Consider the following 26,207-nt stretch of genomic DNA (forward strand, 5'->3'; position numbering starts at 1 on the left):
TAAATAAATGGTTTAGATACATTTTATACATTTTTATAATAATACATTATTATTATTATTTAAAATAATTGATTTACATTTTATACATTTTTACTTTTTAAAAATGTAAAATCATTAAGTATTAAATAATAAAAAATAATGTATTATTATTATTATTATTTAGATAAATTATTTAGATACATATTATACATTTTCACTTTTTTAAAATGTGAAATCACCATTTTGTACATTAACACTGTTTATTAAGTAAATAATAATCATTTTATTATTATTATTATTATGATTATTATTATTATTATTATTATAAATAAATGATTTAGACACATTTTATACATTTTTGCTTTTTTTAAATGTGAAATCATTATTTAGTATATTAACAGTTTATTAAATATAAAATAATAATAGATTATTATCATTATTTATTTTTAAATAAATGATTCAGATACATTTTATACATTTTCACTTTTTGTAAAATTATTTAGTACATTAAGACTGTTTATTAAGTATTAAATAATAATAATAATCTATTACTATTATTATTGGAAATAAATTATTTAGACACATTTTATACATTTTTGCTTTTTTAAATGTGAAATCATTATTTAGTATATTAACACTGTTTATTAAATATAAATAATAATAGATTATTATTATTATTATTATTATAAATAAATAAATGATTTAGACACATTTTATACATTTTTGCTTTTTTAAATGTGAAATCATTATTTAGTATATTAACACTGTTTATTAAATATAAAATAATAATATATTATTATTATTATTTATTTATTTATTTTTAAATAAATGATTCAGATACATTTTATACATTTTCATGTTTTTTGTAAAATTATTTAGTACATTAACACTGTTTATTAAGTATCAAATAATAATAATAATCTATTACTATTATTATTGGAAATAAATGATTTAGACACATTTTATACATTTTTGCTTTTTTAAATGTGAAATCATTATTTAGTATATTAACACTGTTTATTAAATATAAAATAATAATAGATTATTATTATTATTACTATTATTATTATTATTATTATTATTATTATTGTTATTATTATTATAAATAAATGATTTAGACACATTTTATACATTTTTGCTTTTTAAAATGTGAAATCGTTTATTATATTAACACTGTTTATTAAATATAAAATAATAATAGATTATTATTATTATTATTATTATTATTATTATTATTATTATTATTATTATTATTTATTTATTTATTTTTAAATAAATGATTCAGATACATTTTATACATTTTCACTTTTTGTAAAATTATTTAGTACATTAACACTGTTTATTAAGTATCAAATAATAATAATAATCTATTACTATTATTATTGGAAATAAATGATTTAGATACATTTTATATATTTTCACTTTTTTAAAATGTGAATTTATTTGTACATAAAGACTGTTTATTAAGTATAAAATAATAATAATAATAATAATAATCATTATTATTATGATAATAATAAATATAAAAAAATTACATTCACAAAATTTTATAAAATAATAATACAATTAATTTTAATATAATATTTTATTACTTCATTATTATTATTATTTGAATATTGAATCTTTAAATGAATTTATCTTTATTAAAAAGGTATTTTGACAGGTAAACTGATGGTATCAGTAGACAATATTATATATACCATGGTAATGAATAATTACCAGATTCATATACATGATATTTACATGGTCCCCACAGGTTGTTTAGAGAATTACATGTCCCCAAAAAAAAAAAAAAAAAAAACAGTATTAACAGCACTTTGTCCAAAAAAAAGAAACAGAACACAATGAGGAAAATTTGATGGCACATTAGTGCAACAATATGTGCACCATTACGTGTGGCTTCAGCATCCAGAGTAACCTAGAAACCTGGACGTCGTCATCCAAAGGTAACGTGGTGACATCCTGCGGTGCACGCAGCGTTTAGGAGTGCAACAGAGGGGTTAAGAGCGCTCGCTGAAAACAATGGCGCGGCCGCTCTATTAACAGATGTAAAGCACTTAAGCGCGATGGTGCGTACACACTCAGCCAGATGGCGCCCTCTATTAGAGGATGTATCGCTACCATGATGCATGGTGATGTTTTCCCCTATTTTGTTTCTTCTTCTTTTTTTTTTTTTATAAGAGTAATGTTCAGCAGGTGCAAGCTCTTGAGCTACAAAGAGCTCCAAGTCGAAGGCATGACAGTCTAATTGTCAGCGGCGGGATTAAATGGCTTGAAACTGTGCAGCCAGGCTGGTCGCGTTATTCGTCTCTGCCCTGAAGTTCGTACCCTGACACGGGCTTGATGGGTTTCGCAAAACCCCCGTCCTGCTTTTTTCCTGTGTAAATGGAGATGTGTCACAGACAGATGAGAGCCTGCTCTTTGGTTAAGCATATGTCGGATGTTTCTGTTGTGTTTAAAGCCCCGGACGAAGTTAATGAGGTGTCAGGTGCAGTATTTGCGAGCCATCCGAGAGGCGCGGAACATGATTGGGACGGTTGAGTTCACCTTGTGTGCCTTCAGGGTCATAAAACCCATTGACTTTGTTCTCGGTCTCGCGGGGCCGCGAAATAGAGATTGTGCTCGTACGAAAGCCCGAAAGCGTTTCGAGCGGAGCAGCTGCACACGTTATCTCGCATGCCGGTGCCCTCAAAGATGCCGTTTTTCAGTTTTAGGAATCCTCTGGTTGTAAAACTCACGTATTTTCTTTTGTAAAGTACTTGAAATGCATGTTTACAGAGCTGGATCTGCACTGACGTCTGTTTAAGATGTTAAATGTTGTTAAAAGTTCTACACTGAAGATCATTTGGAGTCATTCATAGTTATAATAACTTTAAAAATGGTTGAACACCAAGGCCCGCTGTTGCATTTCTACAGCACTGAGACTGAATAGTCTCATATTTGTGCTGATTTATATTTGTTTTGGTGTGTTGCCATTTTTCTGTCTCCAAACTTAGATGCAAAACAGTCCCCAATGGTGTCAGTAGGTAGAGATTGTGTTTTGTGGCATGCTGGGAAATTGAATTTGTAAATTATTTTATGCTAGGCATGTTGCTATGGCACATTTTAGAGTGTGTTTTGCTGCATAATATAGTTTTAACCTATATTTAGTCACCCTGGACCACAAAACCAGTCATAAGGGTACATTTTGAAATTGAGATTTATAATAAATAAGCTTTTCATTGATGTATGGTTTGTTAGGATAGGACAGGAAATTTTGGCCAAGATACAACTATTTGAAAATATGGAATCTGAGGGTGCAAAAAAACCTAAATACTGAGAAATTCACCTTTAAAGTTGTCCAAATTAAATACTTACCAATGTATAATACTAATCAAATAATATGTTTAGATATATTTACTAAATATCTTCATGGAACATAATCTTTACTTAATATCCTAATGATTTTTGGCATAAAAGGAAAATGGATAATTTTGACCCATACAATGTATTTTTGGCTATTGCTACAAATATACCCATGCTACTTCTGACTGGTTTTGTGGTCCAGGGTCACATTTAGTAGCTTTAAACTACAATGGTTGGTCTCTGTGATGAAAGTAATAGTTTGTCTAAAAATAACATTTCAGTCATAATTTTACCATGTTATTCTGAACCTTTAATGTATATAAATTAGGGCTGTCAGTTTAACGTGTTAACTTTATGAATTAGTCATGAAAAAATAACACAATTAAAATATTTTTTAACGCAGTTAATGCGCTGGCTCCAATTTTTTTTTAAATGGATAGTTTACCCAAAAAAGTCCCTCATGTCATTTCAAACCCGTTGGACCTTCGTTCATCTTTGGAACACAAATTAAGATATTTTTCATGAAATCTTAGAGCTTTCTAACTAATGTTATGAAGATGCGATCTAAGGGCCTTGAACATGTAATTTGCGTTGCTGTCTATGCAGAGTCAGAAAGCTTTCGGATTTCATAAAAAAATAATTAGTGTTCCGAAATTGAACGAAGGTCTCACGGGTTTGGAACGACATGATGGTGAGTAATTAATGACAGAATTTTCATTTTTGGGTAAACTATCCCTTTAAACTGCCATAAAAGTGTTCATAACAGCATTTGTGGACTAGCATAAAGAATCTTCATTGCTTTGCATTATCCATAGCAAACCTCTTTATGAATTCAAGTGTAAATAAACATAAGCCATTCTCTGTGTTAAAATATGGATGTAATGGGAGTTAGTTATTGTGATTGGTTTGGCTGCGGCGTTAACCGATACAGTTCCAGCGCTCCTTGTTGATTTCAGTGTATCATTTGCATAATAAATCCTTTTGGTGCATATGGTAAGCTGTTCCTCATTGTAGTCACCATCGGGTGCAAATCAGCATGATGCACGGAGGGCAGATTGCAGTAATGTAAATCCAATTACACTTCCCTCTTGAAATAACAGTATTTGCAGAATACTCGACATCTCGTGGCGCTCGACATACTAACGGGGTTGACGGATAAAAGATTTGTTTAATAACAGATGGATTCATTCTGTACTTTTGGAAATAGATGCCAAAATAGACTCCATCTGGAACAAAATGCTGTGATATGGACCACACAGAACCTGTATAAGGATTATACAGTGCGTACTTAGATCTATACTAGGCCTACTGAATCTTTTGATCTGTGAATTGCATGTCATAAACAGGTACAGAACCAGTGCAGAATGTTTACACTACAACATAGTACACCAATAGATATGTAACTTTTAAGATTATGAATACCTGCTCTTAAAACTAGTCGTTATGTACATTTTTATATAGAACACAGCCCCAGAATTCCCTGCAATCCAAGATTGTTATGGCAGTTATAAATAATTTTTTTAAAATAAAATAAAGTTTTACTAAATATTTTAACACAGAGAATGGCCTTCGTTGTGCTAATGTTCACAGATACCTGCAAAAATTACTTAAAACATTGTATTATGCATTCCAGGCCAGGATTTGACTGTCACTTTGTAAAGAAACACTACGTGAACATGCAATATGCATGTGCATAATGTCACCGTTTTCACAAATTCACATTTTTGTACTTAACACAAAGGTAAAGAAACTTTGAAACCAGTTACTCATCAAACCAAGACATGAAGTACAGCAGGGTCAATGCAATCTCATGACCAATTTGTACGTATTTCATGAGATGGCTCATTTGTACGAATTCGTAAGATGATTCTGTACGATTTATACGAATTGGGGAACTCGTAAAATATGTACGCTTTTTACAAAAACCAAATTAGACAAACAAATTAAACAAATTAGCCACTTTGTAAAATATGTGAGATTGGGTTGGAAGGGTAAAAAATATTGAAATATAGATGTTTGGAATGCATTAGGAAAACATAAACATTCTAACCATTCTATTTATCATTTTTAGAACTTAGTTAAAGGGATAGTTCATCCAAAAATGAAAATTCTGTCATTATTTACTCACCCTCATGTCGTTTCAAACCCGTAAGGCCTTCGTTCACCTTCAGAACACAAATCACGATATTTTAGATAAAAAACACTACACTGTAAAAAACAATTTGTTGAGTCAACTTAAAATAATTTGTTACCCAGCTGCCTTAATATTTTAAGTTCAGTCAACTCAAAAAAGGTTTATTCAACTTGAAATGTTAAGTGTTACTAAGTGACAACTTAGATATTTGAGTTGATTCAACTTAAAATTTTAAGGCAGCTGGGTTACTTACCCATGTGTTAAGTTTAACAAACACAAATATCTAAGTTGTTACTTAACACAATTTAACATTTCAAGTTGACTAAACTTATTTAAGTTGACTGAACTTAAAATTTTAAGGCAGCAGGGTAACAAATTATTTTAAGCTGACAAATTGTGTTTTTTGTTTTTTTTTTTGTTTAGTTTTCTGACCCTGCATAGACAGCAACGCAACCACGTTCAAGGCCCAGAAGGTTGTAAAGACATCATTAAAATAGTCCATTTGACAACATCACCACACACATATGTCGTGAACGCACGTCGAAGACTGAAAAAGAAAATAAATAGTTGAATAAAGTCTTTATTGTTGTTTTCCTTGCACACAAAAATTATTCCTATCCACTGATGATACACAGACTATTTTAACAATGTCCTGACTACCATTCTTAACTTTGAACGTAGTAGTTGCGTTACCGTCTCAGATCAGAAAGCCCTTGGATTTCATCAGAAATATCTTAATTTGTGTTCTGAAGATGAACGAAGGTCTTACGGATTTGGAACAACATGGTTACGTGACGCGTCCGTCTAACACTTATTTGCTGTACATAGACAACGATAGAAAGCAGTGTGGTGGAATGCAAAAACGTCTTCTGTGTGAACTATCCACTTTTTCCCAGCTATACTGAGAACCGTGAGTCAAATCATTTGTCTTGTCATACTAGCTTTTTTGATACCTACTGAAGTATTATTCCTCCACCAGCACATGATCTGAGTTTTCGTGACTAGCTCTGTCTGTTTCATAACCTTCTTCTGAGCTGGATCCTCCCGTCAGCGTTCAGCTTTTCGAAACTGTCACATCACAATGATAGATTCTCAACATTATAACAGCACGCAGCTGCCGCTCGGGCCCCGCACGTGTGGTCGGTTCGCCTGAGGCTGCCTGTCGGACATCCCCAAACGCACACGGTCTCCTGGGCTCCAGGAAGAATGGGGCAGAGGCGTCAACTAATTCATCAATGTGCCGTGTGGGAAGCAAACAATCGCCAAAAAGCTTAGGAACAGGAAATAGCGCAAACGAGAGTAAAGAGCTCTCCTCGGCCCACTGGAATTCCCCCAGGTTACAGCAGTGGGAGGCTTGAGTAGAGTTTTGGGAACCTTATATTCAATACAAGCCTGGTTCACACTCTGTCATGTTGTAAGTTAAGCTGGCTGGGCGGACGACACCGTAGCCTGTTTGAATCCATTGGCTCGGTCATATTTCTATGAAGACTTTTCTATAGGGTCTTTTGCCACATTGTAATTGAGGCATGCTGGGGGTTTCCATGACGACCGTCCTCTATGTCCAGCATTGTTCGCGGGTACAGATTGAAATGGTATCCTATGGGAACTGTTTCCTAGTTTGTACCGATGCACAGCCACAGCTCAGAAATGCTCAAGGCTTGGGATCAAACAAGGACTTATTCTAGCAAGGGCCTATTAAACGATTCATTTGTAGATGGTCACAAAATAGGTTTCTAGGACTGAAACCAATTTTTTGTAACCAGTTTTTTAAAATAATATGTATACAGTATGTGACCCTGGACCACAAAACCAGTCATATGTAGTATGGGTATATTTGTAGCAATAGCCCAAATTTTTGATTTTTCTTTTTAATGCCAAAAATTATTAGGATATTATGTAAATATCATGTTCCACGAAGATATCTTGTAAATTGCCTTTCATAAATATGTCAAAACGTACGTTTTAATTAGTAATATGCATCGCTAAGAACTTGGACAACTTTAAAGCCAATTTTCTCAATATTTTGATCTATTTGCATCCTCAGATTCCAGATTTTCAAATAGTTGTATGTACATGTGTGTGTATGTGGGTCATTCTATAACTAGGGGTACATTTAGAATTTGACAATGTGAAGAAAAAACTTTTCCTGTTTTCCAGAAACCCAAACATGACCTTACATAGCTGCTTTGAAACAATCTATATTGTATAAAAATGCTATATAAATAAAGGTGATCTGTAGGAATATGTGCATAAAATACCATCTATGTTTGCTACTGTCCACAATGTTACCTTTACTGGGTAACTTAGTTGACATTTTTAGTGTTTTGGGTCTATATTCAACATGGAAGCCTAGAACCACTGAGCATATGGTATGGTTAGAAATATATTTTCATAAACAAAACATAAGTTTTAGTTAAACTGTCTTGCAGCAGTAATACTTGTGTAACACTGTTGACAGTCAATTAATCCACTCTTGACAGGTTTGCTAGTTTAACCAATATTAGGGGAAAGACAGACAACATAACTTCTAGTGTTTCATCCATGTGCTTCTAGAGGAAATATCATCATACTGTGCAAATTATGTGAGAATGGGACAAACCATTACTTTTTGAGAGGGGTTTCTAGTGGGTAACTTAGTTGACAGTTAATTTTTCAGACACAAATAAAACAATATCACAAAAAACTGAAGCGCACACCTAAATATCTTGATAACCTAATCTAACTGAAGACAAAACTATGAAATTAATTTATATTTGAGGTCATTTTCATGCTTAAATGCAACTTTACAAGCTGAATACCAGAGTTGTATGTGATATGAACATCATTTTTGAACAAAAGATATGGCTTTTTCAGCATATAGTAGTGTGATTAGAAAATTAAGCATTGGGGATACTGATGAAAATAAATTAAAAATTTAACAGACATGAGATGTACTCACAATTACATAATGACCCATATATGTTAAAAGCCACTTTTGTCAGCATGTATTGGTATAATAGCATTAGCCTCAAAGCTAACTAGCTAAAAGAGAATGATAGATTCGTGCTCTTTTAGCTAGTTATCAACAGCACTCTTTATATGCATACATGTAGATATTCTATGTTGTATTATGAAATTGCAAACTTCTTGCACACTTTGTTTGGAAACTGTACCAATGTACAATGTGCTGTCTGTGTTTGTTTTCCTGGCTCAGCAGGCCTCAGCTCACCGCCTGCCAACATCACCACATCAGCCGTCCCCAGCATTGTCACTCCTATCGTCAACGGCTTTACCAGCATCCCTCACCAGCCCAACGGACACCCTGCGGTCGAGGCCGTGTACACCAACGGACTGCCCCCGTACTCCACCCAAAGCCCCACGGCTGCGGACACCCTACAACAGGCCTTCACCGGGGTGCAGCAGTATACAGGTTCACTACCTACATTTAGAATCTATTCTATTTTCGTACTGCTTACTTAAAATGGATGGTTGTTTTTGACCAACCATGCGTTTTTTTGTTGATTTTTTTTCTTCCTCTCTATCGAGTAGCCTTGTTCAATGCTGTATCAGATAAATCCAGGCTGTGTTCTCACACAAATTTCTCTCTGCACGTACAGCCATCTACCCAGCGACCACACTGACCCCTATTGGCCAAAGCTTGCCACAGCCACCGCAAGTCATTCAACAGCAGCAGCAGAGAGAAGGTGAGGGTGAGAGATTTTTTTCTTTTGTTTTGGCTCAGGATGATGAGTGAATCGTTAAATATGCTGAAATAATTGAAAACGGCATCTTCCGTTAAAAGAAACAGTTCAGCCAAAAATGAAATTTGCTGATTTACGCACCCTCAGGCCTTCCAAGTTCTAGATGAGTTTGTTTCTTCATTGGAACAGATTTAGCATTTCATCACTTGCTCACTAGTGGATCCTCTGCAGTGAATGGGAGCTGTCAGACTGAGAGTCCAAACTGCTAATAAAAAAAAATCATATTCCAGTCCATCAGTTAACATATCATGAAGTGAAAAAGTTGTGTGTTTGTTCGAAATAATTCCACCAAGGCATTTTAGCATAAAACTTGAGTTTAAATATGAGTCTTCTGTTCATAATATTGCTGAATGGAGAAAGAAATATCCACAGACCAAGCATTACTTACAAGCAAAAACAATTCAGAACAGCTCTAAACAAATATGTTGGTGGATTTTGATGTGAGAGGACAACAGGGGATGGACATTTTCAATGGAGGAAGTGTTATTATGGCTTATGGACTTGACCAGAAGCGATAGTTTAAATGTCTAATTTCTTAATGATGGTTTTTTTTCCATTTCAATATCTGACACTTAGCATTAGTCAGTCAAGCATTATAATATGGCATTACGATAACTTAGCATTAAACTTTAGTAATTAAAATAACCATGTATGAATGCATATTTGTCATGTTGACTAAACTTAGGACTGGTGGTGCTTAAGATATTGTTTGTAATGTAGTGTTTCTACAAATAAATACTAATACGATAACAAAACTACTACGAATTCTACTACTAATAACAATATACAACACACCAAGGATTAATGAGCTGCTGGGTTCACAAATATTAATCATGTTGAAATCGAAACAGGGACGATAATAGGTGAGCGCCAGCCAATGAGATTGCCGTTTGCATATTAGCTCCGCCTACTACCGGAAAACCATCAGTTTTTAAAAGCTGAAGAATTCCAAAGGAATTTGACAGAAAACTAAAGCAAAGAATATTATTTACATGTAGCGCATCTCTTGCTCTGTATCTTTCTTTGCGTGTGTGTGAGACAAATCGACGGTTAGTCATGTGCCTTCACACTATAGTTTACAGTTTGTCAAATACAGGTATGCTGCACATTGATTCAGATGTACTGAAAAAAAATTCTTATAATAATATTATAATAAATTACAATAACACTGCATTTTATTGTCAGTAACGGTAATGGTGTTGTAATAGGGTAAACAATAATTAGTTTGATTAGTAACAAATTTTGACCACTGATTCTTCACATCATCATCTTTCGGCAATGAAAACAAAACAAACTTGCTTTCACAAAGCATGTCTTCTCGACATGATGTAAACACACTAACTAGTGGAAGTGTTTGTGGGCAGGTCAGACTGTTTGTATTTCACGCGCGGGCGGGGGTTATGCAAATGTGTTATCTAGTGATGTATATCGGTAACAGGCAGAAGATTAAAAAAAATGATGACGCGTTAAGGCGGTTCAGAGTCAACACTTTCTTTTGAGAAGCAATATCTTTATCATGCAATTTTTTGATTAACAACTTTGCAGACTGTTTACATTGAAGGATAGCTACGTTACAAACTGCATAAAAGATATTTTTCGAAAACCCATTTGACCTGCTCTTTAAACAAACATGTCTTGGATTACCTGAGGATGATTCAATTTTCATTTGAGGGTGAAAATTTGATCATTTTAATTGATAAAATATTCACTATAAATATAAAAAATAAATAAAACAAGTATTTAGTATTTAAAAAATAGGCAGTTTTTAATGTAACGTAACAACATGTACATGTGACGACATTGCGAGTATGGTATTCTAAAACAAAAGGCCACAAAGGCCTGAAATTAACAGTATTATTTAAATATTGTTATATAAAAAAAAACAAACATACAGTGACTAACGTTTTGATATTGCAGGACCAGAGGGCTGCAACCTCTTCATCTACCATCTACCACAGGAATTTGGCGACAATGAGCTCATGCAGATGTTCCTTCCATTTGGTACAGTCATCTCCTCCAAGGTCTTCATGGACAGAGCCACCAACCAGAGCAAATGTTTTGGTGAGACAAATCAACATGCATATTAATTTCTGTGTTTTGGTAACGGTACGGTTAATCTGCCTAGCCTGGCTCCAGCATCAGTGTTAAACTTTAAGGGATAGCTCACCCAAAAATGAAAAATCTTTCATTAATTACTCACCCTCGTGTCATTCCAAACCCATAAGAACACAACACAAATTTTCCGACCCTCCATAGACAGCAAGGGAACTAGGAGACATCATTAAAATGGTTTCAGAAGAGAAGAAATCAATAAATAAAGTTATTTTTGTGTTCTTCTCGCACAAAAAGTATTCTCATAGCTTCATAAAATTACGGTTAAATCACTGATGGACGATTTTAACGATGTCCTTACTACCTTTCTGAGCATCGTGGTAGTTCCCTTGCTGTCTACATTCTTAAAAATAAAGGTGCTTTATAAAAGGTTCTTCACAGCGATGCCATAGAAGAACCATTTTTGGTTCCACAACGAACCATTCAGTCTCTTTCTTAACATTTTATAATCTGTAGAACGTTCTTTCACCACAAAGAACCTTTTGTGAAACAAAAAGGTTCTTCAGATTGATAAGGTTCTGTATGGAACCATTTTGACAAAAAAAGCACCTTTATTTTTAAGGTCAGAAAGCTCTTGGATTTAATCAAAAATATCTTAATTTGTGTTCCAAAGATGAACGAAGGTCTTGCGGGTTTGGAACGACATGAGGGTGAGTAATTAATAACAGAATTTTCATTTTTGGGTGAACTAACCCTTTAAAAAAATATTTTTTACGTTTTTTTGTTTGATTACAACAAGCTACTTGTGAATAACTGCAGACCAAGTATTGCGTAAGTGAATTAAGTAACATTTCCGCATACAGCCCATTCCAAAACAGCCAGTAATCGGTCTCTGTCCGTTTCACAGTGTAAACTCCATTCTGTATTCAGTGTCAAGCCACAAACCGGAGCGCTGCCTTTTAAAAACCCCTGAGCCAGAAAAAAAAGTCCTAAGTGAAGCAAAAAGGCCCATTATGGATCAACATCTGTTCCCGCTCCAGGGGGAGACATTTCCCAAGCCACAATTAATAGCAGCTCCCGTCTCCTGGGGGAGGTTAATAAGATATAAATTTGTGAAGTAGGACCTATTTGCGGTATTGACTTATACACTATGCATTTACTGCATAATGTCAAGTCTGGGTAACAGCCGCTCGGTAGAGTAATTAATCTGCGGTGGGGGCCGCGGCCCGAGATGGACCGATGGGACTTGGCTGAGAGCACTGACATACATAGATTCCCTATTAAGCAGCCTTGTGGCTTTATCCCTCACGTCACCTCCATGCGGACCCTCTCGTCTTGTAGATACAAGCCTCGAAATGGGGGCGCGGTTAGGCGCCTAGGCCACTCTGCTCCCAGGTGGCTAATGGCCGATGAAAGCGCCCGCTGTTTTTTACAGTTCACCGCCAGTTCCCGATGATGCTCCTAATGCCAGGGAAAGTGCATCCTCACTTCATTTTGGCTTTTTGGTCACTTGCTTTTAAAAGGCTATGGGATTGAACGGGAAGCTGGGGTTGTCACGGACGAATGTGGTTTGCATGCTGTGGGTGGCCCCGTTTCGGAGTCCTATGGGGCGATTTGTCCCTGTTCTATACCACCAGTGGCTTATATATGCTCAAAAGTAGCCCACACAGATGCATATATGGTGATTTTTCCGAGTTCGAAGTGGAAATAAGTTCATAAAAGAGCCATTTTTGACTTGCTGGAAACTTTAGCGCTATGCAGTGTAATCAGTTTTAGTACTCGAACGACTTGGCTCATGTCTGTTCGTGATCTCTTCCAGGCTTCGTGAGCTTCGACAACCCAGCAAGTGCACAGGCTGCTATCCAGGCCATGAACGGCTTTCAGATCGGCATGAAGAGGTTGAAAGTGCAGTTAAAACGGCCGAAGGATGCAAGCCGCCCGTACTGACAGGGCCCAACCCACACAGGGCTCTCAGCAACAGCACAGGTACCACTTTTAGACACCAGACACGATTTTAAAGTGTTAGTTTGGGCAAAAATGAAAATTTTGTCATTAATTACTCACCCTCATGTCGTTCCAAACCTGTAAGACCTTCAATCATCTTCGGAACACAAATTAAGATATTTTTGATGAAATCCAAGAGCTTTCTGACCCTTAATAGAGAGCAAGGGCACAGAAACGTAGTAAGGAAATCGATAAAACGTCGGTACATTCTTCTCCTCTGAGTTTCACGACATGTGCACACTATCCTCTGAACATAAACAGTAGCTGCATTTCCATTAGCCTTCAAATTGCGCAAACTGAAGTAGTGAATTAAAAATAAGCCTAATGGAAACACGTCAATTTCACAAAAACTCCCATGTATTGCAAAAAAGTTATTACACTCACATTAGGTTGTTTTTCAGGTAGTTCGAAAAAGGAATATTTCGCATTTACAGGTCACTTTGTGTATATAAAAGTCACATGATCCTTCTTTAATGTACTATATACTTTAATGTACACCTCATATGTGGCCGCTTACACAAGCATGGACTACACAATGCTTAAAAAAGGGACTTTCCTTGCCATTAAAGCAACATTTTGGTCAACATTTTATCACAATCATTTTTTTTCAGATCAGTCGATATTGATAATTATCACAATAAATGTCAGGTTTTTATTTCTTTTAAGTTTAAAGGCAGATTTTTGCTACAATGTGAAAGTTGTAAAAACCAGACGGTTAAATGTGGCTTTAAAATATTCTTTATGGTCAGAACATGACAATCACTTTTTAAATTAATTTTGTTTTTTAATTCTTCACATTTTTCCCAGTCATTTTTCCATAACAAAATAAATATCTTAATAGAAAAAAATAATTTCTTAGTTTTGCATGTTTTAATGAGTAACATTGTTTCAAATCAAGAAACAGGTGATGATATTAATAATATAACATTTTTTGTCTTTTAGAAATACACATTTGATAGTAGCTTGAGTTAGGATGCAGATGTAGATTTATGTTCATTATCAAAATCAGTAATGTATGTAAAAATTGTAGCAACCTTACTTTTATATGGTGAAATTGAATTATTCTGACTGTTTTTTTTTTTTTTTTTAAATTAACATTTGCTTTTTAGTACTATCATCCATAGATCATGTTAATAACAGTTAAAGCAGTATATGAATAGTACAGATACAAAAGCCTCTAAATCCATCTGACGTATTTCTTTAAAATGAGCATTTCTTTCTGGCTACTTTGTATTGGTTTCTATGTAAGTACTGGTACTTCTGATTGGGCTGAGGCTGGAATTTAGCGAGTTTAAAGTAAAAATATTTGATGGACGTATAATATGTGTCAAGAGCATTCACTCAGTATCATTATCTCATTTTTGACCAAAATCGCTTTTAGCTGGTTTTGCATCTGAACTCTTCATATATAACACAAATATAGCACCTCAATACCATGGTAAAAATGTAATATGGTTCCTAGGTATTCTAAACAGTAGTCTAAATACATTTAGTATAAATGCATAAACGCTATAGCTTAATCACCAAAAAATACTGTAATTATATTCCATTACTACTCCTTCAATACATTTAATACATGTCTACATTAATAATATAATAAAATAAAACACAAATATACCCACATTACTGACACAATACAACTGTGCAGTTAGTGCTACTACAGTAAATCTATGGTAAATGATGCCGATTTGTAGATTTAAAAGCCTTCTTACTCATCTTCGGCGATTGAACGCCAGGGTTGCCAGGTTTTCACAACAACACCCACCCAACTGATACTCAAAACTAGCCCAATAGCGTTTCGAGAGGGTTCCCCGGTAAAAATCGCATTCCGGGGGGGGTAAAATACACGTTTTTTTTGACAGGTTTCCTCTGGTAAAATTCGCATTCAGGGTCTACATATCACGTTTTTACTGCTGCTTTAACCCGGACAAAAAGCGTGGACTTGGCAACACTGGTGAACACATCTGCTCTAGTAAGTTGGTCCGAGTGGCGCGCTTTGACTAGTTCTCTTTGTTCCGCCTTTGCCGGATAAACATTGTATTGAACATTTATCGGACTCTTGTTATCATTTATTGAGGAAATTCATATCGCTTGATAAATATCGTTATCAATTTATCGCCCATCCCCACTGGATTACCTTTATATACACTGCACAAGTCTGCGGAGCTGATCGCGGGCACTCTAGTCAACTCTAGAGTGGCAACTTTAGTTTCTGTTTCAGAAGCAGCTAAAGATAGTCACCTACGTCTGTTGTGGTGGCTACCAAAATCCATCACCATGACTTATCACGAGAGGAAAAAATTACGTTTTACTCGCATAACATCGGTTAATGGAAACGGCGTCATATCGCAACAGTTTTTTATCGTCATTTATAAAACATCGCAAAAGTTTTGCACAAATCTGTAATGGAAGCGCACCTATTGTCTACCCCAAAATGGCACTAGGGTGACCCAGAGGAGAAGAATTGTTGAATAAATTGTTATTTTGGGTTCTTTTGGGCACATTCTTGTAGCTTCGTAAAATTACGGTTGAGCCACTGATGTCCCATGAACTATTTTAAAGACATCCTTACTACCTTTCTGGGCCTTGACCGTGGTAGGACCCTTGCTGTCTATGGAGGGTCAGAAAGTTCTTAGTATCATCAAAAATATCTTAATTTGTGTTCCTTACAGGTTTACAGGAATCCATTATTGATATTACTTACAATTTCATTTTCTTTTACAGGATTTGAGGAGTGAAATCTCAAAAGGAATTTAACTTTTTCTTTCAAAACAAACAAGAACAACATGAATGGATTTTTTTGAAGACATATCAGCATTTATTTTACAAAGATGTTCGGTAGAGAGGAGGGGTTGCAGGTGAACCGGCACCCGTGGAAAAACCACACTCGGCACAGCGCACGAAAGACAAGTGGAAGATCTCTCTAAAGACAGAGAACTCAACACGTCCTGTCTCTCGCTGAGCTTCGAACCGTCAGTCAAGCAACAAACAAAAAGAAAAAAATGAGTGAGAACAACTTCGATTTCTATATACATATTATACACACATATGCTATTTAAAGGAAGAGGCGCTTATGGCTTTTATTACACTGGACAAATGAGGGTTAAACTTGAAGACCAAGGATAAAATGCAGTGGAAAAAAAAAAAAGCTCTTCTTGTCCCGCTAGTGGACTTTCTTTCTCTTTTCCTCCTCCTTTTCTTCTGTCACCGTCTTTCAGCAAACGCAGGACATTCTGTGGTCACAGAGGTTTCCATGCCCTCAGTGAAACTGAAAAATCTTTCACCCCAAAGGGACCAAAGGACCAAACATTTTTATTCCTCAACAGAAATATATGGTATTAATAACAATACTAATACTACAAACTACTACTAACGACATAAGTTTAAAGAAAAAAGCATAAATATTCGCTTCAGGTCGGAAGAGGAAAGGGATTTTGATTTCTTTTCCTTTTACATTTATAGCTACTGGGTTTCAGAATATTTAAACAAAATAGAAAAAAAAGAAGAAAAAAAAAAGTATTTTAAAAGCTATACTATTTTAGTGGAGTAGAATATGTGGATTGGAGATTGTTAGGAGCATGTTCAACCATTTTCATCCATGAAGAAAAAACAAAGGGGTGGGGAAGTTGTCCATAATTCATCCATGTCACAAATACGCCCATATTCCAGAGAACAAATGCTGAGTATAACTATATATGCATGTGCAAAGTGTTGCTGGTTTAGCAAATCCTTGGGTAGATATTCAATACACACAAACAAACAAACATATTTATCTGATGAAAGCTTTACTTATCGAGCAGAATAAGTATCTGTGGCTTCAACGAAAACTATCCGCAATATAACAGCTGTACCATTGCACAGGTAAATAATACAAAAACACAGTTAGCACTTGACAGGGATGGGAGTTTTTTGGTTTTTTTATTTACCACTTTAGTGATTTTTCAACTGAAGCAGGTCTAGTTTGATTTCATCTGGTCTGCTGTCATGCTTTGTGAAGTGACGCTTAGCTTTACTGTTACGAGGAACCAGTAGACGTTTCATATCATCCGTTTTGTGTCAACGTATTCATCAAACAGTTGGTGCCAAATGCTGAATATCAACTGATAAAGCACATTGGTAATTAAACCAAGCCTTAAACCCTTAAACAGCCCACAAAATGAGGTTCATAACAGACCTACCGAAGGGACAAACTTGTTATTGCTTACAACCTCTGAAGCACATCAGAATTTACAGGGACCATCTTGCAGCATCAAACTAATAATCAAGTTTAGCCTCAGAAACCTGCACAATCGATTCCACATTGACGTTTGCGGAGTTCATTTCGCTAATAAATGAGTTTAAGTTATAGAAAGTGCTGGGGGACGACTCGTTGGATCTGCGAACAACCCATATTTCTAAGAATACGCTTCTCAGGCTGGTACGGATTAGCTTGACGCTAACTGTCTGCAAAGGTCTAATGAGCAGCCTGTAAAGAGCTCACGAACAGCTTGCAAATAGCAGCCATGGGGGGTTACAGTTGGAGCAAACTGATCCATCAATAAAAAAGCCACCGAGTCTGACATTATGGTGTACTTAACCGCAGCTGTTGCTTTGCTCTCAGACAAGTCACAAATATACACAACTCTAAAGCGCTTGACAAGAATCTTAAAGACCATGTGAAATCAAAATTTCAAGAGTTTTGTCATGCTTAGTTTGTGTGTTAGCTCTGAAGCTAATGCTAGCTGACAAAACCAAAGGTCACTGTACACTGTGTCCGAAATTTTTGTATGTGTTTTTTCCGTTTTTTTTCATATTTGTCATCCTTTCCTATCAAAACACTTGCTTATCAGATGCGAAAACGCAGAAAATCGAACATGACACAAACTTTTTTATGACGGACAAAAATTTTGGAGGCATTGTGTAAACGTGATTGACACAACGTGAGGTCGTATTTATTTTTTAACATGCGAAAATTTTGGACGAAAATGTGCAATGACCTTAACACATAAAATGTAAAATTTTCAGTCTTCTGGTAAAACGGACCAGTCAAAAGCTGTAGAATGAAGTCAGAATTAGTAGATATTTGTTAGCTTCAATGCTAATTGACCCTTCGTAAAACCCAAAAATATGTCGCGGAGCAAACAAGAAACTGACAACACGCCAACAGATAAGACAGAGCAGGTTACTTCTGGTATTAAACAAGGTCTTAGCTTTAAAATGTTGTCATTTTTTAAGAAATTCAAACAATAAATTCCGTTTTGTGGCACTTTAATGTGACAGATCATTGTGTTACCTTATTAGATCAATGACACGTGAACCAACTGTCTTCTTTACTTAAAGTACGAAAAAAAAAATGAAATCAGAACATCAGAACGTATTTTATTTCAACTGCGGAAAGACGTCATAATGTTTGAAGTCCACCAAAGTTAATCTACTCTTCTGTCTGATTTGTTTGTCGGAAAGAATGGCGGATTCGGCATTATGATTGGTCAGATCGCCTGTCAATCAAGCTGTTTGCGAAGGGTTAATTGGTGGAAATTTGTTAGCTTTGCCAATTCTGGTGTACCAGATAGACAAAATTACACATTTAATTTGTCGTCTTTCATTTTTCGCTACTTGGAAAACGGACAAAAAAATACCAATTTTTGTCCAATCAGATGCTCCATTAATACTACTGTACTTGCAAGTAACTACACAGCAAGAGGTTTAGTTAATCATTTTTTACTTCCTTACGTCCTTTTGTGTTTTGTCTCGTCAAAGATTTATTTTTAGACATTTTAAATGGAAAATTAGACAAGAGTAGCGTTTTTGCAGAGTAATAAGTAGCACATTATGGCTGTAATGTAAATTAAAGGCTATTGCCTATTTAAAGGAGAAGTTTACTTTCAATACAAAAATTTACAGATAATTTACTTACCCCCTTGTCATCAAAGATGTTCATGTCTTTCTGTCTTCAGTTGTAAAGAAATTATGTTTTTTGAGGGAAAACATTTCAGGATTTCTCTTCATATAGTGGATCCTTATGGTGCCCCTGAGTTTGAACTTCCAAAATGCAGTTTAAATGCAGCTTCAAAAGACTCTAAACGATCCCAGCCGAGGAAAAATGGTCACTTTGTAAACACTAGTACTTCTGCGGCGATAAAAGCCAATTTTGATGTTGGAGGAAAAAATGAGATGGGAATTTTTCGACATAACCTAACTGTATTGACCCGGATTACACAGACTACACATGCGCGTCGCAGAGCTAGACAAGATGATCATTTGAAGTTAAAAAATATAAATTGTACATTTGCATATAAACAGTTTATTTTTTTTAGAAAATAACCAATCGTTTCACTAGATAAGACCCTTCTTCCTCCGCTGGGATCGTTTAGAGCTCCTTGAAGCTGCATTTAAACTACATTTTGGAAGTTCAAACTGGCAGGCACCATAGAAGTCCACTATATGGAGAACATTCCTGAAATGTTTTCCTCAGGAAACATAATTTCTTTACGACTGAAGAAGAATGACATGAACATCTTGGATGACAAGGGGTTGAGTAAATTATCTTAAAGTTTTTGTTCTGGAAGTGAAGTTTTTTAAAATAAGTTGCCATGCCCCGACTTCCTGTTTCAATGCATCAACTCGTCAAATGATTTCACAGGGTCTTTAACGATTAAATAAACAGTATTTTTGAAAGAAGTTGTTTTCCTATGCATTTAAAATTCTAGTTTGCCTTTTTCGTACATTTTTACATTCTATCCACGCTGCCGTTACGCTACTCTCAGCGTTTGCCAACTCACCAACTCCGCACTACCTTCACAGAAATGCCAAAACTACAGATAATATAGTGACACAGAAGTACAGGAAGTTCAGGTCCTCGCAGAATTCACAAATAAACAGAAATAGATGCAAAAACAGAGCTCTAGAATCTAGGTAGGACAGAAAAGCACATGTTTTGACCTCATTTGATTTCCACTGTGGATATTTGACCTGTTTGTCTTACCTAAAAATATATCTGTATGTTAAATGTTTAATCTCGCAGACGTCAGAAATAAGTTTTGCCGGAAAACATTAACGTCGCCCGTATATCACGGCCGTTTTTTTAGCCTCAGGTCGCGCCGAAATGGATCGCATTCGATTCACAGGTTATAATGGCCTTTTTCTGCTGAACTCTCTCCATTTCATCTTCCCTCTCCTGTCCTGTGGTGGCATATCAGAACGTGGTGATATACAGACACGCAGCCCTCGGGCATCGGCGCTCTAATAACCTCATGTTGCAGGGGCCTTCCTCACAGAATCTCTCCATGCCAGATGTGAATTATTAAAATCAAATTAAATTTGGCCTGCATGTAAAAGCAAGTGTAATACAAATTAAAAATGGCAACTAGTGCCTGAAGTTTAATAAGTTTGAAGGATGATATCATTACAGCTTGAAAGAAAAAAAATGAGATTGGAAAGGCATATAAAATGAAACTTGATGTGTTGAAAGGTGAACTGACGGCGTTAATACAAATTGCGTTTGCGCCAGAAACGGGGTGGGGGGTGGGCAGGGGGGCGTTTTGCACTACAGGTATTTCTGAAGAAACCAGACCACCAGCATTTCATACTTGCTTTCTTCTCATTCAAACCACGTTCACGTTTCGTTCCTCAGATCTTCATGCCGAACTTTGATCTGTGAGCATGCTCAAGGGGGGAAAGGGTGGGAAAGCTTCAGGGGGTTAAAGTGTTATAAAGGTACTACTCATATTAACAATATGATTCTTTAACTATGGTTTGTATGCTAAGGAAAGTAGCTTATTATAGATACGAAATCTGTATATTAGGGAACAGCAGCACATTTCTCAGATTCTATGGGGGAAAGTAGTCGGTGGGCGGGTGGGTTTCGGGGTGGGGTGGGTTTTTTGCTTTATAAAGATCATGTTAAAGTTCTGGTTTTCTCAGCACAAAGCGTAAGGAAATATATATCAAGAGTATTGATTTTGCTGTGTGAAATGTGCAGTGGGAGAGCCAGGCACTCCCTGCGCTGTTCTTTAAAGCCTGGATGAGACAATGCTGTTTACAGTTGTTTTTGGTTTTCTTGTTAATGTTCGTTGTTTTCTTTTGATATTTTTGGAGAAAAGAGGACGAGAGGTACACCATCTATCTCTGCGATGTGATTGGTGTGGCATGAACAACTGAAATGGACAGTGTTTCTGTTTATTTGTTTTCCTTCCTTTCTTTCTTTTTTTGAGACAGAGAAGACATGTCCAAGACAAATGCCTGAGAAACCAAACATCCTGTTGACATTTCTCAAATACTTGCTGCTTACATTATTTTACGGTTATGCCTACTCATCTAATGATTTGCAGATTAATTTATGAACATGGTTATTTAATTATTTATTTATTTAATTATTTATTTATTTATTTATTCCTGACAACAATCTGTTTATGAATCGCCTATTTATTGGTTCTGTTTAGAAAAATGTATGCATCGAAAAGAAACGCTTAATGGGCTTCTCTCTTTCTCTCTCTTTTTTTCAATTTTACAATAAAATTTTAAATTTAAATATGAAGTCTGTTTGTCTTTGGTTCTTATCTAACTGAATAGAGCCTAAAACACGCAGTGCTGTGAAAAGGTAAGTACAGAGTCCTATTTATTTATTTATTTTACATGCGACTGAAACTTAATTTGTATTGTTGTTAATAGATCTTAATCTGATTTCAACACGGATGAAAACAAGGCTCTACGGGACAGACGTACAGTCTTCACAATGGCACACAGTGTATAAAGATCCTAAATCACTTAATTTCCACAACGTAGAACTTTCAAAACTATTTTATGTAGTTGTTGTCTTCTTCATAATAATCTGAAAGGTCATCTTTCTCTCATATGTAGCGTTGGATTCATTTTATCAATCAGCTCATGTTAAATCGTTCTCCTAGATGTTGGTAAGTCCTCATTCTCAATGGTTCACTCTCATGTGGTGCTGGTAAGATTCATTTTAGTGGTTTGGTTCACCCTAAATGGTTCATAAATGTACAGCACTGCAAAGTCTGTTCATTTTCGTAAAATGGTTAATCCAGAATAGTTCTTCTTATTTGTGTATAGTGTTGGAAAGTGAATCTTCTTCTAGTGAATTGATTCAATCAGACATACATTTTCATGAACTTGTTCATCCAGAATGGTCTTCCTATTTATGTATAGTGTTGAAAAGCAAATCACCTTCTAGTGAATCAGTTCAATCAGACATTCCTTATCATTAACTGGTTCATTCACAATGGTTCTTCCGTTCATTTTCATGAACTGGTTCATCCAGAATGGTTCTTCCTATTCATAATTGAAACTGAATCTTCTTCCAGTGAATCAGTTCAATCAGATGTTCATTTTCATTAATTGGTTTATCCAGAATGGTTCTTCCTATTCATATAGAGTTGGAACGTGTATCTTTTTCTAGTGAAACGGTTCAATCAGACGTTTATTTTCATGAACTGGTTCATTCAGAATGGTTCTTCCTATTCATAATTGGAACTGAATCTTATTCCAGTGAATCAGTTTAATCAGACATTCACTTTCTTGAATTGGGTTTATCCAGAATGGTTCTTCCTACTCATATAAAGTTGGAAAGTGACTCTTTTTCTAGTGAATCGGTTCAATCAGATATTCAATTTCACAAACTAGTTCATCCAGAATGGTTGTTCCTACTCATATATAAAATTGGAAAGTGAATATTGTTCTAGTGAATCACTTCAATCAGACATTCATTTTCATTGACTGGTTCATTCAGAATGGTACTTCCTATTAACATAGAATTGGAATGGAATCTTCTTCTAGTGAATCAGTTCAATCAGACATTCATTTTCATGAATTGGTTAATCTAGAATGGCTCCTCCTATTCATATATAGAGTGGAAAAGTGAATCTTCTTGTAGTGAATTGATTCATCCAGAATGGTTCTTCCTATTCATATATAGAATTGGACTGAATCTTCTTCCAGTGAATCAGTTCACTCAGACGTTCATTTTCATGAATTGGTTCATCCAGAATGGTTCTTCCTATTTATGTATAGTATTGGAAAGTGAATCTTCTTCTAATGAATCTGTCCAATCAGACATCATTTTCTTCCAGTAAATCGGTTCAATCAGATGTTCATCAGTTTTTTGTTATTTTTTATAAACAGATTTAAAAAAAAAAACAATCCTCAATCTGAGTCCTTCCATGAACTGTTGTGCTTTTTATCTATTTTGAATGTGCGAGACTTCCAACTGATTAGTTATTATAGGTAAATAACAAGAATAAAATCAAACTGCAGTAACTGGTAAAACTATTCGCACCTCCAATCAGTGTTTATGATTATAATAATAAATTAAAATAATATGATAACAAATACTAGTTTGCAATATCTAGCAGCATAACAGACTTTTTTTCCTGTACAGGTTAAATATGACACGAGAAGCCTTGCACATTTAATTTAGGTGGCCTGCATAATATTTAGGTAATCACTTAAAATCAATTAAACGGTTACAGCTTACATTTTACAAAACGTGATAAAATGTAGGACAAGAACTAAATAGTCCATACTGTGAAGCCATAGACATGAAATAGTGAATATACAGTTTGTGTGGCAGCTGAAATATGAGAAGAGAATAAATGAGGATGTGGTTGAAACATTACAGTAATGAACTGAGGAAGAGAGAGAGAAAGAAAAGAAAGGGGAGAGCCTAAAAAAAGTGGAGGCAGTGGCTCATGAAATAAATTGGCCCAATTACAATAAAGTGTGGCTCTTGGTCAGTGTGCGGGCCGAGCAGTTCATCTTTATTACAATCTGTTAATGAAAATCAATCCTCCTCCTGATAGACTCTTATCTCCACGGCCTCTGAGCGCCTCACACGCGAGAAGATAATAAATTAGGGTAATATTGCCTTTGATGAGGGAGTGAATTGCAAATTATCATAACTTTCCAAGATTTATGATACAGATGCCTAATTTTCAGGCTTGGTTTTTCCAGGCTTGGAGGTGTAGAGGGGCCATTTGTTAAAAAGTTCTGTAGCGCAGACTTATTAACAAATATACAACGTGGAAACTAAATGCAACGCATTACGTATGCAAAATGCAGGTTTGTAGATCTGAGAGTAAGCAAATGACCTGTACAAATGTTATATTTTGTCTACACAGTTAAACAGTAAAGAAGTTCCTAAACGCAATAAAAAACAAATGCTAAAAATAAACCAGTATGGAACTGCATTTGCAGCCAATTTTGCATGAGTAATGAGTCGTTTCCAAATGAAGTTGTAATTTAAACGAAAAAAAAGGGAAATTCACCTGACGTCAGTGGAGAAAGAAGTATGTTTCATAGTGAGCGAAATTTGAAGATAGGTTACAAAGAAATGCAAAGTCAATAATTTTCTCTAAAATACCATGAAATTATGAATGTACTTAAAGCTAATTCAGTCGATTTTTATTCTGTGTTGACTTGAAAGTTACTTTAAATGATTTAAATGGTTTCCCAAACAAAACATACATAAAGCTCTGTCTCAAATCCAAGCCAAAATCTGGTTACAAATTTTCTGGTTGGCTAACACGAGCAGGTCTGTCAAATTCTTATTTGCTGTTTAGAAATCATTTTATTTCTCAAACACCTCCTTCAGCAATATCCATAAAGTACTAGCATTTTATGTGAGGTGTGCCAAATAAAAATCACTTACTTTAATGTATCCAGTAAGACTGTAAACGATTACGGTTATGGTTTCTAATTGATTAATTAATTAAAAAGGCATTTGTTTAAAGAGAGCCATCCATCTATCAATTTATCAATCAACGTGTGGACTATGTCCCGTGCCGTCTATTTATCTTGCCAAATATCCTATTAATGTCAAATTAATTTTTGCATTGTGAATATTAATCACTCTAGAGGCTTATTTTAATTCATTAGCCCAATAATTGTCCTTGTTTATTAGATCAAAGTGAGCAAAGAACAAAGTGGAGTGTCCTTTTTTACACATTTGTTTATATACCTCATTATATACTATATCTACGTCTATGAAGAGCATACTGATTATAATAGCACTAATTAAATGCCTGGACCGCGGGAAGACGGTAATGAGACAAAATGCATAAAATTAGGTATAAAAACAATAAAACAGCCGCTATATTGGAGTAACAGACGCATATAGCTGTCAGCAGGTTAACTGCAGGCCTGCACTATATGTATGGGATGATTTCTGACAGCTCTTAGCGTGAAGAACTTACCTCTTCTCTTCTCCTCACATCGGGCGCTGTTAAAACTTGAGAGTGATGGAGTGCCGAGAGCGGAAAAGTACAAGAGAAGGGCAGCGTTGGAAAATGCTTAGTTTAGCATGATGAATGTGGTTAAACTGACGACATTTTAATCTCTGTCACGCGACCCCGGTCATTTCATACCGGTTTCCACCCGAGGCCTGAAGGGTCTTTAACATCACGGGAACAGAAACATGAGCAATGGACGAACGAACGGCATTGCTGGAAAAAGTGAAGGGCAAACATCAAAACTGCTTCCATACCGGTCCGTCTTTGATTTTGTGTGGTTTAGTTTATGTCGTAAATTGTAAATTGAGTCTAAAAAATATGTCTATCAACTGAGAAAGTTATATTAAAGTTGACTTGAATAGTAAGTATGTTTAGTCTGCTGAACTGTTAAAATCTTGCTTCTGATTGGTTGGCACTTGTTGCAATGCGTCAATTAAGTTGAATATGACTTGATTCTGATTGGTCAATCGAGGCGATTAGCAGCTTGTATGATAATCATCATAAGCAATCTAATTTCTACGACTTCTATGCTAGTGTCAAGTCTCTAGCCTTAGTCTGCTGCCTTTTTCTTGTCATATAACAAGGTAATTTCGCAATTTTTAATTATTTTTTCACATCACGTTATTTATTTGCCATGTAGCAGTGTAGTAAGCAAGGCTCTAATTACCTTGTCAGGTGTATTTTGCTATAACAAATGGCTGACTGTACATTATCGCTTACATAACTGCA

At 35.3% G+C, this 26,207-nt stretch overlaps 1 protein-coding gene across 14 annotated transcripts in view; it reads left to right on the plus strand.

The window, feature by feature from the left end:
* celf5a (cugbp, Elav-like family member 5a) overlaps positions 1-21,737 on the plus strand; it is a 281,579-nt gene extending 259,842 nt beyond the window's left edge. For 5 of the 14 annotated variants that reach the window (XM_051094407.1, XM_051094404.1, XM_051094409.1 and 2 more), the window contains exons 8-12: positions 8,652-8,867; positions 9,055-9,147; positions 11,116-11,259; positions 13,070-13,236; positions 15,979-21,737. In XM_051094407.1, the coding sequence (XP_050950364.1) occupies positions 8,652-8,867; positions 9,055-9,147; positions 11,116-11,259; positions 13,070-13,197 (581 nt within the window). In that variant the 3' untranslated portion in view covers positions 13,198-13,236; positions 15,979-21,737. The remainder of the gene's footprint in view (positions 1-8,651; positions 8,868-9,054; positions 9,148-11,115; positions 11,260-13,069; positions 13,237-15,978) is intronic. The other 9 variants (XM_051094405.1, XM_051094410.1, XM_051094414.1 and 6 more) reach the window with 3 other exon arrangements.
* Positions 21,738-26,207: the final 4,470 nt, after the last annotated feature.

Source organism: Labeo rohita, chromosome 22, assembly GCF_022985175.1.
Source record: "Labeo rohita strain BAU-BD-2019 chromosome 22, IGBB_LRoh.1.0, whole genome shotgun sequence".
Lineage (NCBI taxonomy): Eukaryota > Metazoa > Chordata > Actinopteri > Cypriniformes > Cyprinidae > Labeo > Labeo rohita.